General features: G+C 37.4%; 1 protein-coding gene across 1 annotated transcript in view; it reads right to left on the bottom strand.

Moving 5' to 3' along the window:
* Positions 1-6,887: 6,887 nt before the first annotated feature.
* LOC140077859 (uncharacterized) overlaps positions 6,888-20,314 on the bottom strand; it is an 86,062-nt gene continuing 72,635 nt past the window's right edge. The window contains exons 3-4 of the mRNA XM_072125834.1: positions 7,324-7,434; positions 6,888-6,957 (exon numbers count right to left, since the gene is read on the bottom strand). Of these exons, the coding sequence (XP_071981935.1) occupies positions 6,888-6,957; positions 7,324-7,434 (181 nt within the window). The remainder of the gene's footprint in view (positions 6,958-7,323; positions 7,435-20,314) is intronic.

Genomic DNA, 20,314 nt, shown 5'->3' with positions numbered 1-20,314 from the left:
AAGTGACTTTAGCAAACTGAACACCATCCCAGGAAATTAAGGAGGTTACCTCTACTCTTATGTCTTGAACTGGAGTTCTAAAGGTACTGCTTTTTTAAAATTTATCTTACCGTTTATGGAGTATTGAAGGAGGTGGAAGCGTAGAAAAATATGAATTTGTAATTTGGACTTTTTTTGGAACTTCTCCATTTCTTTTCTCCTGTGCCATTATCCTCGAGTTTTTGCTGAAGTGTCTGTAGGTATCTAGTCCTATCTTTAAGTTTTATTTTGTCAGAAGAGCAGATGGTGTGAGATTGGTATACAAAATATTATATTTTGTCTGTTGACCACAGTGTTGAACTGCCTGGTCCAAACGATCAATTCCACGTCTCCTTAACCACAAGCCCAGAAACAAGACTTAAAGTTGTTGCCGTATATACTCAGTAGCTTTATGTGACTAATTAGAACTGTAAAACAAAGTTAAATATTTTAAAAAAGGGAAAAGATTTAAAAAATAAAAAAAGAATAAAAAGTTAATTTTGAGATCAGACACATAGGGGCAGATTTATCAAGCAATCTGAAAGTCAGAATATTTCCAATTGCCCATGGCAACCAATCACAGCTCCCCTTTAAAATATTCATGAGCACTGGTGAAATGAAAGCTGAGCTGTGATTGGTTGCCATGGGCAACTGGAAATATTCTGACTTTCAGACTGCTTGATAAATCTGCCCCATAGAGTGCGTACGAAAAGTATTTAGACCCCTCAAAATTTTTCATTCTTTGTTTCATTGCAGCCAAATGGTAAAATTAAAAAAAATCTTGTTTTTTGTTCATTAATGTACACTCTGCACCCCATTTTGACAGAAAAAAAACAAAAATGTGAAGTTTTTTCACAAATTGATTAAACAAGAGAAACTGAAATATCACATAGTCATAAGTATTTAGACCCTTTGCTGTGACACTCACATTTATGAGGAAATACAAAAGAAAGAAAAACAAAAAAAGGAAAGCAAAAATAGTGTAGCATTTTCAGGTTATTAGATTATTCTTTGCAGTTATAATTGTTTGCTCACCTTTCAATGTTGTATATTAGTCACAACCAACTATTCAGCTTTTTGATGGTGGTCAGCGGGTGATCCCACGGTCCTAAAAGTTTAGTGGGGATAATAGATCCAGGGATTGTGAGCATATAGCTCCTTGTGAAAAAAATTCAGTTCGGTGCTCAAAACATGTATAAATACTATTTTTATTGTTTCATTAAAAATGTGCAAATGCACAGTAAAAACACTTTAAAATATATTAACATGTGGAGAAGTATTCCGTGGCTCGTACCAAGCGAGTCATTAGGTCTCAAGGTTCACTTTCCAACAAGACAATGACCCTAAGCACACAGCTAAAATAACACAGCAGTGTCTTCAAAACAACCCTGTGACCATTCTTGACTGGCCCAGGGAAAGCCCAGCCCTAAACCCAAAAGAACATCTCTGGAGATATCTACATTTTTGTTATTTCTGTTAAGATGGAGTGCAGAATGTACATTAATGAGCAAAAAAAAGAACATTTTTGATCTTACTAATTGGCTGCAATGAAACAAAGAGTAAAAAATTTAAAGGGGCCTGTATACTTTCTGTATCCACTGTAAGTCATAAGAAACTGTATTAAAGTCCCTTATCTATATGTGTGAGTATGGAAGGGAAATTTATATAAACAACTAAAAGAAATAGAGGTTATAAGAACAAATAGGACAAAGACATACTTTGATATTGCCTGCAATATTGATTCATACAATTTGGCTAAAAGTTTAGACTTTTCTGCTTTTTTATATTTTTTAGACAGGTTCTTAAAACATCACATAAAACAGGTTTAAAAAGTTCTATTAATGTAAAAAGAAATAAATCTGTTTATCTTAGTTAGAAAATGTTCTGTTTTGAAGACTGTGATAGTGGCTACGAGATGACGGCTATCCACATCTGTATATCATGTGTTTTTTTGTGATGAGAAGACGAAAGAGGCTAATTATCTTTGCGTTGCCTTGATGCAATCCTGCTGCAGTGTCAAGACAATTCAATGATAAAAGCTTAGATTCCTCTTACTTCTGTCAATGTTGTCAGCATCTCAAACCTGTCCAGTACAATGAAAATGGCATTAACATTATTTATGTTGTAGTTATTTGTCAGAGATATTGACAGTTGCCCACGCGATCACCACTTTACATCTCATGTCACTTTTCAATGTATTATTACAAATTCTACTTGTATTGTGTCTAAGGAAAAAGTTAATATTGTACTCACAATTATATACTGTAGGACGAGATCGCAACACAATCATTTTATATCAATTTAATCATTAAATCTTCTATCAGGATTTTATACCTTGTTTGAGCCAAAATATTGGAAAACACAGCTCATTGACCATTGAACTATGGAGTTTCATTCTGTCCCCTTGACAAAAGTATTTAAAACCCCCCAAAAATTCTCATGGGTCCAACTGAACTTTCGACAAAACTCTAGATGGGTCCAGCTGAAATGTAGAGGTAATCTGCATTTACAAATATTTATGAGAAAACTCTTGTTCTGAAGTTTGCAGAATTTTACCATTGTGCTGTAATCAGGTGTCAATAACAGCAACTCAGCCACAAAGTGTCAGGCCACAAAATGTTACAGGGTCATGAGGTATATAAAATTCACTAACTCAACAACTGTAAAGTTCCAAACCATCTTATGCCACATGGCATAAACATATTTCCATGCAAATATTACATCACCAAACACGATACCAGATGTTGGATGGAGAGATATGAAGCATTTCACCTATGGACTTTGAAGCAGCAGATAAATTAGGCTACTCTTTTTGACAACTTGGGTTTGGGATTTTTTAGCTTCATGTGAACCAATGGAAAGAGTTATTTTCAGTTCTATTATGACTGAAATTTTGGAGGACATTTTGGTGTTAAGGCCTGAAAGACTTGACCCTTTTTTCCATTTTTCACTTCCCACCTTCAAAAATCAATAACTTGATTTTAAGATTTTAATTGTTTTGAAAGGGCTTATTTTTTGCAGGATAAGATGTACTTCACAGAAACTTCAATCAACTTCTATATGTTAATGAGAATTTATTTACTCTTTCAGGGTAGAGGAAAATAACATCATCAATTTTGTTTCAGTTGTTTTGCATTCTAGCCATTCTATGTACTGCGACGTAATATATTTATTCTATGGGTCACTATGATTACAGTAAAACCTCATTTATATAGTTTACTTTTATTCAGCCAATTTTACTGAAAAGTTTTTCAGTTGACCAAGCTGGTTGAGGGCTTATATTTTGCAAGATGAATTTGCGAGGGATGGAAAAACATTTTTGGCAAGTTTTTCAGTTTTTTTTGCAGTGTTCACCATGTGGATCAAATTATAATTTATTGTACAGATTATTACAGATGTGGTGATACCAAATATGTGGGGGTTTTATGTGTGTTTTTTTTAAATTTATTGGCTATGTATATGGTAGGGAGGTATTTTAGGGACTTAAACTTTATTATTATGTGTTTTTTATATTTCACACATTTTTATTTTATTTTTTATCTTTTGTTACTTGGACTTGGACTAGTAATGCTCTGATCACTTATCACTGCAAATTCTACTGACCCATGCTCAGTAGTTTACAGCCGGGTCCTGCCAGGAAGCAGTACAGTTATAGTGTGCACATAGAGCAGCCCCAGGGCACTTAGAACTTGCTGCTGTCACGGACCAGACGGACCCCTAGTAAGTGGCACAGGAGGTTCTTATCCAGATTAGAATGCTTTCCCATATGGTTCTTATGGTTTTATTTTCATCTTAAGAAATACATTTCTGGAGTTACAGCAACATGACGCTGAACAAGATTTATTTTCTTTATACGTTTCTATTACTGTACAAATCTTTCTTTTTTTTTCCATACACTATTCTATATAAGTGTACAAGGGAGAGGGTGGATTTGTCAGTAATACAGTATTTAAGTAGTGCAAATGAATGAAATAATGGAGCATTAAGCTGGTAACTTTCAAAAAAGGTTTATACTATACTTCTATAAACTGTATGACTTACATCTCATAACCATATCTTATGCATATAGAAAAATGTAGATTTTTGGATACTGCACTTCTTAATATTGGAATTGAAGGAAAAACTGTTGTTGCTTTAATCTTCAAATGTTTAAATTCTCAAGCACCTATCTCTGCACATAGGACAGGCAATGCCAGATGAAAAAATAGAGTTTTGACAGTCATGTGAAAAATTAATTCAGGTCTTTTGTTATGACTATACAATGCCTCCTGTTAGTAATAACGAATTGTTTCAAAACTGAGAGAGGGACAGAAACAGAAATAACCTTCCATAGATGGTAGATCCACGCTCAGGCATCCAGCTGCCATTTCACCGCCCCTGACACTCTGCTATTGTTTATGGATAGTTTGGGGTGACAGGGAATACCTTGTTCCCTCTATCTGCATTGATGCCATGATCACCATTGACTATTGCATTTAAGAGTTGAACTACCCTGAACGGAGCTGTATTCCTGTTGCTGCTCTCTAGGGTACAATGTGTGATCACCAAGATCTTCATGTTCATCTTGAGGTGCAATCTCTCCAATAATAAGGATGAATAAGAAAAACTTGGAATGCCATGAAGCTTAAAACTTTGGACCCTTAAGAAGACCACCCTTTTAAAACAGTATTGCTTTATTTCTCTAATGGAAATAATGTTAATCATTGCTAGGAATAGCATCATTATTAGCATTATCAATATATATGAATTTATCTTTTTCTTCTTTCCATTTCTATTTCTGTGACTTATTCCTTCATTTTCTGCTGAAGTTAAGAAAAAAAGGAATATAATCTCTAGCTACTTTAATTAATTGAGGGCACTGCGGTCTGCAGATGCCAGGCTCATTAAACAGTACCTTGTTCATTTTTGATTCAATCAATTGAACCACTGTTACGGTGTACATTACTCTATCTGTGACTTGGGGAGATATAGCTCCAGTCAGCATGAGATACTCTTACTGGAGCACACAGCCAATGTATCAGATTGTTTGAGTCTTCTGATTCCTAACATCTGCTGTCTAGTAGACTTCAGTGGAGTCTTACTGAGCAGAAGCAGCAGGCTTCCTTTTCCATTAAATACCATTTCCTTCCTGAACTTTCAGACTTTCATATATTTTATCTCTGTTTTCTCATGATAGAAATATAAATGAATATATTTATGGCATTCATTTCTCATTCAGAGTCATCATTATATATCATGCATAAAGTTTCTTTATCATCTGCAAATATGTGTTCACATATGAAGCAAGTTGGTTTCTAGTTCAAAAAGAAACTTTTCTAAAGACTCTACTTTGACAATTCGGTATTGTACAGTATGTTTTGCAGTAAAATGGTTAACATAAAGTAAGTACAAATTTGATCTGAATCTAATTATTACTGTGGCTTGGAGCCTGGCAATTGGCTAAGAACTAATTTTGCCAGTCTTTCAGAGGGATGGACATGAAGGCCACTGGTATGGTACTTGAGTGGAATTGATATCATATGTAAAAAGCTGTGGATTTCTAGGACATATAGACAGGGGTGTCATTTAGTTTGTGCTCAACCAAGTAAATTCAGGTTAAAAAACATTTTAACCAAAAAATATATTGTAGAATATCATAATATAATTACAGTATGATAGCATCAATAACTTATAAATTATATTTAAATATTACAAATAGCAATAGACTAAAGGTTACACCACCGTTTACATTAATAATGCATTTAATATTAGCCAAGTAAATGGCTGCATAGTGAATCTGTCAACCACTCTCAATCACTTTATTTTCCTCGGTCTAGGATCATTTTGTTCTGTGTGAGCTAAAAGTATGCCTCCTTCATGTTGCTAAGGATATACTAAAATCGGAATTCAGGTAGCCAATAAAACGTGTGGGCATATTTGATATTTGGTCCGCCGGAGTTCACCTGCTTCTTCCTGGTGCATGTAAGAGCTTGATCTTGCAACACAAATCCTTTTTTAAATTCTGCGGTTTGTCTGAATCCATTGGGTTGTCCGATGGCCACGCTCTCCATTTCTGTTGCGTGCAAGCCGGCACCAATGTGCCAAAATCCGATCGCGTGTGCCAAAATCCCAGAGCAATTAGTCGCAAAACGGAAATATTCGGGAAACCTGATGAAAGAGCGCCATTTGGATCCTTAGTAAATGAGCCCCATTATGATCCATCTAGTTCTGTGGGGTGATAATGTGGTTATATTATCAGGGTACAGGTGTATATACTCTTTCATCTGGCTTCTAACATTGTACTCTCTTTCTGTCACATAGAAAGAGAGATGAGACAGAGAGATAAAAGATGAGATGAGAGATGCACAATGCCTATTAAACTGAGGCATGACAGACTTTTACACTGTTACACTTTTAGCCCTGCTAGATCTCACAGATATGTACCTGCCTCCCCTTTCCCCCGGATGACTTATCTCCTTGTAGTTTGTAGTTTGCAGCTGCTCTCTGCTCCCAATCTCCTGGCAGGAAGTGTTTGTGTCTCAGTGTGCATCAGTGACTGCAGGGGGGCGAGGCTACAGAAACACAGCAGAGAGAGAGAGAGACAGAAATCTCAGCTCTACGCTGTCATATACAAATTTACCCTGGCCATCAGAGCTTAAGTCAGAAGTTACAGGGTTGTGTCTTGGGGCAACTGAAATTGTGTACACCAGGAGTGATAGAGACAGGTTGGAATTATATCTGTGAAATGCTGTATGTTTGTTAATAACAGAGAATTACACGCTCCAGTAGCCTCTGCCAATAATTAGCATACTAGCGAGATAACGAGTAGTTGAGGAAGTATTTTAGAATTAGGTAAAATAGATTATGGCTAAGCATGTTACTAATCGCCATCATATCAATTCATAGGTAGAATTCTGATGGCAGGTTTCCTTTGAGTCTTCCAGCGCCTCAAACTCGTTCCTGAGAAAACAGCATGAGAAAAACACCAGACCATCACCTCAGGTTAGGAGCCACACACTCTCAGCTCTGCTAAACCTCCTGGCTAACAAAAGCAAGGCTGGATACATGGTAGTAGTCCTAAATAGCTTTGGCTACTCCAGTAAAAGTCAGACTGGATCAGCCGCATGAAAGCAGCTAGACTACTATTAAATAAGTGTCATCAACCTAAGATTACTGACAAAGATTAGCAGCCTACTTTACTGAGGACAGGCTACACTTGACTGTATCGACTCTCATCGACTATACCTTGTGCCTTGTCGCACTAGAGACCAAAGATGCCATCAGATCTGGATTTTTTTTTTTAAAGGAATCATCTTCTTGTCTTGCCTATTGTTCTTCCCAAATACTTTTTTCTTGGCTATCAGTCCCAATGCAATATTTGGTTCCTGAATATTGTGAGTATCATCCAGCAAGAGCAGCTTGGGACAATTGTTAAACCTAAGGATTTTCCACATTAATCAAAAAATGTGCAATGTTTAAAACATTCAGTGCAAAAGAAATAACCACATAATGAGGGGGATTTATTACCTGTGTCATAGGATACGACTATGGTGTTTCCGACAAGCTTAAATATGAATGACTGAATAACTAACTCTTCATTCATTTATTCTTCATTTATAGATAAAGTGAGAAGAAATCGAATAGACCATAGAGGTGGTCCCCTACTTAAGAAAACCTTGTCACGGCTGTAACCGTGATCCTTGGTACGGATGGCGACCCGTGCCCTTCCATGTGGCGCGGTGTCCCTCTGGCCCAGACTTACCTCTGGATCCAATTAGGCCACATGCCTGCTTCATGACCAGGCCGCACGCTCCCGCCAGCTCCTCAGGATTTAAAGGGCCAGTGTCCTCCCCATTGACGCTGGTGATTTCCGGGTGTCCTATATAACTTGGTGGCTCCTTTCACTTCACGCCAGATCTTCAAGTCTAACCCCCTGAAGTGAAAGCCTCTTGTTGCCTCCAACGTTCCTGTGTCTCCAGCGTGTTTCCTGTGTCCCTTCATGTGGCTGAGTATTCCTGTGGCATTCCTGTGGTGTTCCTGTGGCGGTCTGGTGGTCCTGCCGTCCGGAAGTTCTGCCTTCCTGAGGTTCTGCCATCCAGAGGTTCTGCCACCCTGAGGTTCTGCCACCCTGAGGTCCTGCCTCCCTGAGGTCCTATCCCATGGTCCTATCCCATGGTCCTATCCCTTGGTCCTATCCCGTGTATCCTGTGGTCCGTTCCTGTGGCCTGTTCCTGTGGTCCGCTCCTGTGGTCCATTCCTATGTTCCTGTACTCCTGCCATCCTGTGCTCCTGCTGTGCCTTCCAGGGTTCCAGCCCAATGGTAACTTCCTGCTATCATGGACTCCTACCATACTGTGCTCCTGCTGTTTTTTTCCAGGGTTCAAACCCAGCGGTGACTTCCTGCTATCCTGGACTACTGCCATCCTGTAGTCCTGCTGTTCCTTCCAGGGTTCCAGTCCAGCGGTGTCTTCAGTCCGTACCAGCGTTACCAGTGCTCCTCTGCGTCCCTAATATCTTCCCAGACTTGGATTGTTTCCTGCATTTGATATCTTGGCTGCCACCGAGAGTCTCATACCAACCCCGCGGTGGGGTTTGTCCGCAGAGGGTCTGTCCACAGACTCTTCTCACAGAGACTCTCTGACAGTTCGCCGCTCTGAACTGTGACACACCTGACTTACAGACAACCTCTAGTTACAAATGGACCTCTGGATATTGGTAATTTACTGTTCTTTAGCCCTAGGCTACAATGAGCAGCTGTAAGAGTTATCACAGGTGTCTGTAATTAAGCCTTATTGTTAACCCTGGTACTTATGACAATCCAACATTTTTAAAATCCAATTGTCACCAAAAAAGAGACCAAAAAAAATCTGTCTGGGGTTACAATGATAAAATATACAGTTCTGACAAATTTAACTTAAGAACAAATCTGCAGAACCTATCTTCTAAGTAACCCAAGGACTGCCTGTTATGATTATGATAACAAAATTATTGTAATTCGGAACTGTCCAAAATGTAATGAAATCGCAAAGAATAATGATCAAATCTGATGCTTACTATATTCTTTATGGAAAATAACATATTGTGTACAAAAAAAATCATAAGTGCATTTAGCCAGTGAAAGACATTTCTTCATAAATATGAATGTGAGGTTCTGATTACTGAGTGGACAGGCGCCATAACATATAACTCTTTCCCCTACAAAATTCAATCTCTCTTAAGTGAATGATTCAAGTGCTTCTTTTGTAGCAGTTCAAGGGTGGGAAAAATCATTTGAAACAAAGCCAATATTCATTATATTGAAAAGCATCATTACAAGAACAAGGTATCGAGAAAAAGTAAAATATCTCTTTCATAGGAAAGAAAGGAAAGAGGTTTGTATGAAGATTGGATATTTTTATTTTTTAACCCCTTAACGCTCTGCGCCGTAGCTCTACGGCGCAGAGGTATAAGGGATGTATGAAGAGGGCTCACGGGCTGAGTCCTCTTCATACAGAGGTGGGGGTTTTTGCATTTTGCACAAAACCCCCACCGCTAATAACAAGCACCGACCGCGGCTATTAACCCTCTCAACGCCGCCGCCAAAGTCGCCGACGGTTACCATGGTAGCCTCGGGTCTTTTGACACGAGGCTAAATGGCTTATGCAGGTTCGTTACAATGAGCCAGTGGCTCATTGCAATGTATGACCTGCAAAAATGCCATATATTGCAATACTGTAGTATTGCAGTATATGGTAGGAGCGATATGACCATCTAGGGTTAATGTACCCTAGATGGTCTAAAAAATAGTGAAAAAAAAAAGAAAAAAAAATTATAAAATATTAAAAGTTCAAATCACCCCCCTTTTCCTAGAACGGATATAAAACATAATAAACAGTAAAAATCACAAACATATTAGGTATCGCCGTGTCCCAAAATGCCCGATCTATCAAAATATAAAAACGGTTACGGGCGGCGGTGACCTCCGAGGCGGGAAATGGCTCCCAAATGTCCAAAATGCGACTTTTACACCTTTTTACATAACATAAAAAATGAAATAAAAAATTATCAAAATGTTGCACAGACCTCAAAATGGTAGCAATGAAAACGTCGCCTCATTTCGCAAAAAAATGACCCTTCACACATATCCGTGCACCAAAGTATGAAAAAGTTATTAGCATCAGAAGATGGCAAAAATTTTTTTTTCTTTTTTGTACACATTCGTTTAATTTTTGAAAATGTATTAAAACACAATAAAACCTATATAAGTTTGGTATCACCGTGATCGCACCGAACCAAAGAATAAAGTAGGTGTGTTATTTGGAGCGAAGAGTGAAATTCGTAAAAACTGAGCCCACAAGAACGTGATGTGCTTTTTTTTTCCATTTTTCCACATTTGGAATTTTTTTTCAGCTTCGCAGTACACGGCATGTTAAAATAAATAACATTACGGGAAAGTAAAATTTGTTACGCACAAAATAAGCCCTCACACAGGTCTCTACACGTAAAAATGAAAAAGTTATGGATTTTTGAAGTTGGAGATCGAGAAATGAGCCGAAAAACCCTGCGTCCTTAAGGGGTTAACTCTATATTTATTCATAAAATAGAATTAACATAATTCTGATGGATGACATCTGTTGAATGATGCAATATAACAACAACCTATGGAAGAATACAATTAACTGTTGCAATTAAATTATTTATCTGTTTCTACCGAGTGAAGGGAGAGAGAAAAGAAAGGGTAAAAAAAGCAATAGAAAACAATGCAAGAGTAATCTAATAACTCTTAATGGAAACCTGTCATCAGGATGGTCATTTTTACGTGATTTCAAATATGCCTTTGTGGTGCCTCTGAGTAGTTCCAGTGCTTTTAATTGTTTCTTTAACTTTACCTCGCTCCCTGCCAGCAGTGCTTGGTGAGTCCAGGGAAGTGGGTGGAGGGGATTCAAATGGCACAAGTTGTCTTCTCCTTAACTTCTCTTCCTCCAATGCTTTCTTATTGCCCTCCCCCACCCTCAGCCTCTCCTCTGCTCCTTTTCCCCACTTGTGTCAGCTCACCGCCCCAAGCTAATCTCATTGGAACTGCCCCCCCCCCTTCCAGAACTTACCACACATTGCTGGCAAAGAGCCAGACAATTAAAAAGCACTGGAATAATTCAAATGACACATTTATTTTAAATCAGCATGCCAGAAGTTTTTGGAACCTATCATTGCGCCAAATAACCTTCCAAAGGACAGGTTTGCTTTATACTTCAGCCTCAACTGTATTAACAATTATATAAAGTCACAGTGATGCGTTGCCCCGCACTGCCCATTTGATGTGCTCACCTTTCACTCAGGACACAAATTGAGCATAAATCACACCCAGACAGTCCCCACACCCACATTTTGAATGTATGCTGCCACCACTTATTGAAATTAAACTGGGATCAATAAGTATCCTATTCTACATCTGCTCTTGCCTCTCAAGCAGACACCTTGTCACTAGACATGCACACTCAGCACTCACACTCAACTAACCAGACTTTACAAGGTTATGAATTTGCAAAGCATACATTAAACTTAAAAGATTTAATTAAAAAAAGTAGTTCAGCAAAACAGTTTTAAAATAAAAATCAAGAAAAATAACAGAATCTTACAAATTAAAGTAAACCCTGATTTGATGGAGGTGGGAGAAATATGGAACACCTCAGCTTGCTATGGCAGTGAAACCATTCTACCTTTCTACATTACAATGTTTTCAATTTTTTCTATTTGGTTCAGGTTTCAGAAGCACCTATGGATAGTCAAAAGTCTTCCTCATGATTGGACACAGTGTTAATGAAGAGGGAGAGTCAAGGAATATTTAAAAGAAATCAACCAGTTTAAAATCGTAAAAAAACACTTTATATACTCACCCACGTTGCTCTTGATGTTGATCCCTGTGTCTGTCTTCTCTAAGCTTGACACACTGGGATCACCTAGAAAAGAAAGCAATAAAAAGCAGCACGGAGCTCGGGGACAAGATAAACAAGCACTAGACATCTTGCACTCCATGCTGCTTTTTATGACTTTCTTTTTAGATGATCCCAAAGTGTCAAGCATAGAGAAGAAGAGCGCCATGATCAACATCAAGTGGAGAGTAGGTGAGTATATATCATGTTTTAGACTCTTTTAAACTGGATGATTTCTTTTACAAAATATTTTGTCTGTAGAGGAAGGGTAAGTGGGGGAAAGAGATGTCCATGTGTCTTCTGAAGTCTGCACAAACCAGTCTTCAGGTCAGAGTTTATTAAGCTCTTAAAACTCCTGAATGTCGTAAAAGCTGCCTGGAAACTTCAAAAGATGCTAATTGCCCTGCAGTTCACCAGTTGTACACTTAAGATTAATATTTCCATCACACTGCCTTCTTTAAGATTAATATTTTCATCACATTTATAATTACTTTAAATGGTCTATAACTTTGAAAGAAGGCCTTAAGATAAATATGCAAAATTCCCTATACCATGCCAGCAAGTCTATTTCCTTTTTATGTGGGGCCCCTTAACCATTCCATATTCACACATAATTACTGTAAACTCTGCACAAAATACACATCCTAATATTTTTAAAAAAACAAATAAGCAATTACTTAGTCTTTGGTGTTTCAGCAATGCTGTACATATTTTCATCATAAGTGCATGCCTTGTACACTTTAATAATGAATGCTTTTGTGAAGTTTCCATTTGGAATAAAATAGCTTTACTCTGCTGCTTTTACTCAACAAAAATTCTGTATTTTCATAGTCACCTTTCCTTTTCCTTCCATGTGTATATCTGGTCCTTAAAGGGGTATTTACAGAAAACTCATGAGACCAGCATTTTCTTAGCTGAATGAGCAGGTTCAAAATTATTCAAATTCAAAATTGTTCTGTTCTTTCTTCTTCTCCCATCTGCCATTTTATTTTGTCAACTCACTTCTGTCTAGAGATTCTATGGAAATGGAAATTGTAGATAAATGTAACAATCTCAATAAGGAGCTTTATTCCCATCTGTGCTGCTTGGTGGTGTTAAAAAACTGTAATAAAATTGATTGAAACGGATAAGAACTTTAGGATATGTTTGTTTGTATCTCAGTTGTTCCTTCCAAATACCCATCCATAGTCATTGTAATAATCGGATCTATCTGTGAGCAGATCAGTAGTGAGCTGATATAATGGATGTGAAAATGATAAGTTTAGAAAGGGTCATGAATCCACTGTGAGAAAAAGCATTATAATTGTTGGAAGTTTCTTACAAAGACTCAGTTTAGCATCAGAGAGGATCATTTGCGTGTAACATCAGAGAAAAAGATTTGGCACCCATTTAGCAAACCCCACCTGAGCAGGTTCTATTCATGGCCAGATTTGGGGTTCTGATGGGCAATTTGAATGGACTTGGGCGACGAACAATTGCACACAGCCTGTTGTTTTCAGCCTGGATATTGGACACAATTGTGTGAGCATACCTGAATTTATTACTGACATTGGATTATTTGCCAACTACTATTTTGTATCTCTGACATGTCATTGCATAGACGCGTTTTTGTGACATCAGATTGGACAATTTTTTTATTCTTTGGCTAGTTATATTATCTAGACATACCAGCTGTTGGCTTCTACACTATAATAGATTAATGTGGCACACAGGCGTAATGTATTTGGTGCCGACCAATAGTACATGTGCGGAAAAAAAATATATAAATAGTAAATAAGGGGGTTGTGTTGGTAAGACGTATTTAGTTCTTTATTTCTATTTAGTCCTTATTTCTAGGTGCACAATGCAGATCTAAACAGATGTAAAAATTCAGTTATATTATTGTGTTGTAATAACTGATGAGTGCTAACCAAAAGGTTATGTAGAAATAGAGTAATGCATTCAATTTCTTTTAAGTAATCTATAACATTTACAGGTAATAAAAAAAATCTTCAAATCTTATATCTGTTATTTTATAGTGATACTATTCTTAAACCTATCATTTCATAGCAATTTTATTAAAATACAGGTCATATATATATATATTACTGTACCTAGTAATATTGTGTAATAGAAGTTTCATTTCACAGGGTAAATTGTTTCACTCTGCAGTACAACTATTGTTTGTATAGCTGTCCAACACGAATCGGCTCACAAGGACAATAAAACGTGTGAATGTCTTTATGATATCTTTTTTTAATCCTTCTTAATATCCCATTACTGCTACAAAACTGACATTACTGAGTCATGAGCTTGATTTCTGGATTTCAGCAAATGTACAGAAGTACCATAAAACTGCCAGGTGAAGGAATATAAAGGGAAAGGTTTTATTATTTAAAAAAAAGGAATTTTAAAATGTCACAAAATGTTGTATGTATTATGTAAAATGCTGACTGATTTCTAATTGTTTTAGATAAAACTATTCATTCTTAACATTCATTCATTCCTAGGATTTACATCAATAAAACTAAGAGTTCCCTTTTATTTTACCCCCTAAAATGCCAAATAGATTTTGCTGAAGGAAGACCTCAAGTTTTTTGTCCTTAAAACAGTCTACATTTGAGAGTTGGATACAGCAGCAATAACAAAACAGTAAGGAGACAAGATGTCGGATGAGGAGACTATAAGTGGCGGAGATTTTGAATATGCAGAAGAAAGGGGCTCTGGTAACAGGAGCCCTTCAAGGCCATTAGCATAATTTTTAAAGGTGATTTTAGAAAGAAGCAATGGATGATAAGTATAAGTAGATTACCACGGTCACCGTGCTTAAATCTATAAGTGTCATTGATTTATCATGACACTTATTATGATGGTAGATTTTCTTTAACCCCTTAAAGCTGAAGCCACTTTTCACCTTCCTGACACTGCCCATTTTTTCAAATCTGCCCTGTGTCATTATAAATGGTTATAACTTTGAAACGCTTTAACATATCCAAGTGATTTTAAAATTGTTTTCTCGTGATACTTTGTACTTCATGTTAGTTGAAAAAATTTGGTGGTATGTTTTGCATTTATTCATGAGAAAATCAGGTATTTGGTGAAAAATTCGAACTTCAAAATGTTCTACTTTTTCCATAAATAGTCATAACCGCAAAAATACTTAATAACAAACATTCACTAAATGTCTTCTTCATGTGGACAAAGTTTTTTATGCATGGGGCTATGGGGCTTTGAACGTTAGGTGTGATTTTTCACATTTTCATAAAAAAAGCAAAATTCTGCTATTGATCGACCTGCTGAGGTTTAAAATCACTTTGAGAGGCCTACATAAAAGTATAACCCCATAAATTACCCCATTATAGAAACCCTAACCCTTAACGTAAAACAACTTTTATGAAGTTTGTTAACCCTTTAATTGTTTTACAGGGGTTAAAACCAAAATGGGTGCAATTTATAAAGTAACATTTTTTTGGCTAAATTAATGTGTTTTCAAAAAATGTAGAAATTCTCAGTGGATAAAATACCAAACCTCTCCACAAAATTTGATACCCAATCCCTCCCGCGTATAACAATACCCCATGTGTGGTGGTAACCTGCTGTATGGGCACACACCAGGGCATCAAAGGGAAGCTGCGCCATTCAGAGCAGATTATGCATTGTCACTTTTTATTGGCTATACAATCTTTATTTTTTTGGCAATTTGGACATACAAGGGCTTATTTTTTTGCGACATGACATGCACTTTACAAATACTTCATTTTAGTGAGTCATTAGCGTATTGATGAGATTTTATAAACTCTTGAGTGTATGGGTGAAAAGAAAATTGTCAATTTTGGTTTCGTTTCTTTTTGTATTTTTTTGGGGGGGGTCGTACACCATACACTAAAAATGCTATATAATCTTTATTCTATAGGTCACTACGATTATGGTGATACCTCATTTATATAGTTTTTCATTTATTTTTACAATTTTACTGGATACAAACTAATATAGAGGAAATCTCATTTGTTTTTGCATAGCCATCTTTTCAGAGACGTAACTTTAATGTTTTTCAGTTGACAGAGCTAGTTTAGGGCTTATTTTTTACGTGTTGAGTTGTTCTTTTCAGTGGTACCATTTTGACGCACATAACATTTTTTGATCACTTTTTAGAACATTTTAGTGTAGAGATTTTATGAAAAATGTCCATTTTTGGCAAGTTTTTCGGGTTTTGTTTTCACTGCGTTCACCGAGCGGGCCCAATAATGTTTCTGAGTTATTGTATTGATTGTTACGGACCCGGCAATAACAAATATGTGGGGGGTTTTGGTGATTTTGTGTTTTTTTTCACTTTATTGCATGTGTATAGGGAATGTTTGTGTTTAGTGGACTTTAACTTTATTTAATTAATTTTTAACTTTTTATTAAAAAATGTTTTTATTTAATGTTTTTAACTTTTTAAATTTACCTTTACAGGTTAGCTTGAACAAGCGATCCGCTGATCCCAGAAGAGGATCACGGAGCCCCGGGACACTGCCAGTCCCGGGGTAGGGATCGGAGCAGCGGACCCCCCACGGTAAGTGTCACGGGGGGTCCGATTCACTTTAAATGCCCCTAGCACACCGCGGTCAGCACGAAATCTCCAATCGTGGGTGTTAGAGGCAACACCCGCAGCTTCAGGAGCCGGCGCCAGAAGCTTGACATAATAGTACTGCAAATTGCGGGAACGCACCTCCCGCGATGCAGTACTATTATGTCAAATGTCGGCAAGGGTTTAAGGTTTTTACAACCAAATAGAATTTTAAATCTCTCCGCTTGAGAAAATTACAATGTGGAATTCGCTAAATAGTTATCATAGTATCATAGTATATAAGGCTGGAAAAACATCAAGTCCAACCTTTAAGAATTAAACAAATGTTTTTTCCCTATTCCACATGTTCACTATAATACAAGTTATAGTTAATAGATTTTTAGAAATAGGTGACTGAGTGAAGTTTTCCCAGGTGGGAAAACCCCACACAAATGCTATGGTGTTTTATTTGATATTCATGATTTTATAGACACTTTGGGGGATGTTTATCAGGGCTTCTGTTCTACAAAAGTGGCGTACAAGCCCTGAAATAATCACAATGCTCCCTTATATTTAGCACTTACGATTATTTCCCCCTTTCCGCCACTTTCACCATAGTACAGTGATGCAATAGATGCTGAGCACAGAGAATACAACTAAATCTACTGACTTACCACTGATGGCGTCTTTCTTCTTCCCAGATAGATGTTCCAGAAGACTACTTCCAGCCACGACTCTCTGTAGAGTGTGCAAAACAGACATATTTGGTGTTATCATGCTTTATTCCTTTATACCCTTTATACACCATAGTATTTCCAAATAATAATTGTAGTTCACTCCTGTCTCTGCCCTCTTGTTAATTTATAACACCACCTTCCTTCCCCTATTAGTTTTGGTTTACCTCTCCTTATGCTCCCCCTTTTAGGGTTACTGTCCTCTTCCTTCCCACTTACATATTATCCCATTTTTAATGCCTCTTTTATTAGTAAGCACACCTTTTTTGCCCTAATGTCACCATTTTTTATTGTCTTGTGACCTCATTTTAATTAATGCCCCCTCTTTTTGCCCCCATTTATAATGTGTCCTCTCTTTTGCCACATTCATAAGGCCTCCTTCAGAATTACCCCTCTCTTTGATTCTAATTATCAATTAACACTCCCTCGTTGCCCCATTTATAATGGCTTTGTTGTATTGCACCCATCTATAATGACCTATCTATTGTCCCACAATTGTGGCCTTAATTGACGATCTCTCCATCGTCAATAGCCCCTAACTCAGCCAAACCAGTTCCCTACACTGTACTGAAGAGACCCAACGAGGTTGAAATAGTGCTGTCTACAGTTGGGAATCTGTTCCTTCTAGAATAGATGTACTGGTTTAGCTTGATCTTACATAATGTTATTAGACTTATTGTAGGTCATGCTTGGTATTAATGGGGCTGCCTTTCAAGATAGCAAAAGGAGGCATTGTTTTCCATTTCCCACCTTAGAAAATGTATTTGCATATTTCCCAGAATTCCCTAGTGGAGCATCAATGGCTTTAAGTCTCCACAAGATTATAGGGCAGCCTTAATTGGCAAACTCTCCATAAGGAGAACTCTTACTTCCTTACTATTTATCTACATGTCAGAATCCTCGGATGGGATCTGTTTGACCTTGAATGTGTACCTAAGGTTCTATCCTCCCTGAACCACAACCTCATTCTAAACCCAGAACCTTTCATCCAGCCTTATATGGAAACCTGCATTTTTATATACTGCTTCTGTTACTCCAACCTGATCCAGAAACCTGCACCTGCTTTATGCAAATTCCAGAACCCTGTTCCTTGCCTGATCTGGTACTATGTTTCTGGTCTGCTCTGGAACCTTGTTTCCTGCCTGATCCGACCCTGTTCATTACCTGCCCCAAAACCATGTTTCCTGTCTGATCCAGAACCCCCTTGCTTTCCTGGTTCTCAACCTGGAACCCCAACCTGATCCCCGTCCCTGAACCTCTACCTGGTGACATGTTCTCTTTAAAGAAGTCTGTTAAGAGGGTTTATGTAAATTAATTCATTATGGGACTGCAAGTCACGCCACTTGGAGGAAACAGGGTGCTCAAGTAGGATAACCAATCCATACCAATATCATAACATCAAAGAAAACTTATTATGTTATGTAAATGAATTAAGCCCAATAAAAAGATAAACAAGGCCTGGCTTACTACTTACAGTAGTAACCAAAGCTCTTAAGTTTGTGAATCTCCCACAGGATAGGGATATATAGGTCTGATTACTTTCCAAAGAACAAAAATAAAAACTGTTGTAAGTGAATTCATTAGAGAATTCATAGAAAGTCATTGAAACAGTTGAAGCAGAAAGACATTGCTAAGTTCTATATCGTTAAAGTGGAAACATCCGTTCAGCACCAGAGACTGAGTTAATTGAACTGTATTGCTTTCCCCCGAGTCGTGCTTATTAAATAGAGGCCAGAGCTTCTAGTTACAAAACAGGAAGAGTCTTATTGACCAATTTGATATATTGTTTCATAAATGTGTTTGCACAAACTCCAATCTTGCAAGATTTACATAAATGAAATGTAACTAAAACTTTGTTCATCTTTATTCCATTCATTGTGTTTCAATCACACTATTGCCTGTATCTCTTCTTCCCGCTATGACACTCTGTTCTAATCAATTAATTGGCATTAAAAATGTATTTCTGGGATATCTATAATACATTAGGTACAGACAGGTGCATTTTTAAATTAGACCCACAAGAGCTGATCTCGCTAAACTTGCATTGAAAGATTGTTATATCCAATGGTAACTAGGGACTACTCTAAATGACAAAGTCTATAATGAAGTCTAAATAGTGATGAAGTCGAATAAGGCTACTTTGTCGAGGAAATAAAAGCATTTACTAATGCTTCACTAATACCGTCCTACTGGAGAAGTTCCTGAATACTTTACCAGCTAAAATCTAAATTACAGTCAGTAGATTAAAGGGGATGGCCACTTTACCGCATGTTTTTGTAATGTTTATATAAGTGTGAGGGCAAAATATTAAGTAATTTACCAATATACATCTATAAAAATGTCTTCACTGCTTTAATTATATGTAAATAGAAGCCTTCTGTCTTTTACCTCATCAGCCAGACATTTCTCTCTATGAAATGGTGGCAGATGAAGGGCCATGTGATCTCATCAGTCCATGAACAATCGCTCTGCCAGGAACTTATGAGAGTATTCTTGAATATAAGATCAAGGTCCAGGCAGGACAGTTGTTAATTGACAGATAGAGATCACATGACCCTCCATCTGCTCAGGAATGTCTGTCTGATGTCAGCGCTTACCGGGGGGTCAGCTGCTCCGATCACAGCCCCGGGACTGCCAGTGCCCGGGGCTGCACGATCTTCTGCTTTCTGGCAGGACCTGGCTGTGACACACTGTATTAGTTGAAGGATAGCTTGAACAAGCGATCAGTAGATCGGTAGTTAGCTGATTTTAACAATGGTTTTATCAGTATAGCTTTTTTCACTTATAAATTGATCTGGCCTTTGGTTTGACTAAGTTGTGCATCAGCTTAGCCAGTTATTTTTACAACAAAGCAGGAACCCATAAAACTAACAAGGGGTCAATGCAAGGTATTCAAAGATTGATATACTGCAGACAGTGGGAAAAAAAACAGAAACAGTTAAAGGCCAGGGTTAAGACCATAAAATCACTTCATATTCCAAAGTGGAGTGGCAAGAAAGGTCAGGACACTCTCAATCAAGACACGGGTATCAATGAAAGAATTCAGAAAAGGGTGGTTGAGGTCAGCCAAGTGTTATGAAATGTAAGTGAGACACAATAGCTAAAAATGATAAGATGTGTGAATGATGTATTGTAACTATGCCTAA

Source organism: Engystomops pustulosus, chromosome 1 (genome assembly GCF_040894005.1).
Source record: "Engystomops pustulosus chromosome 1, aEngPut4.maternal, whole genome shotgun sequence".
NCBI lineage: Eukaryota > Metazoa > Chordata > Amphibia > Anura > Leptodactylidae > Engystomops > Engystomops pustulosus.
The sequence above is the reverse complement of the archived record's forward strand: the minus strand, read 5'-3'. Positions and strand labels throughout refer to the sequence as shown.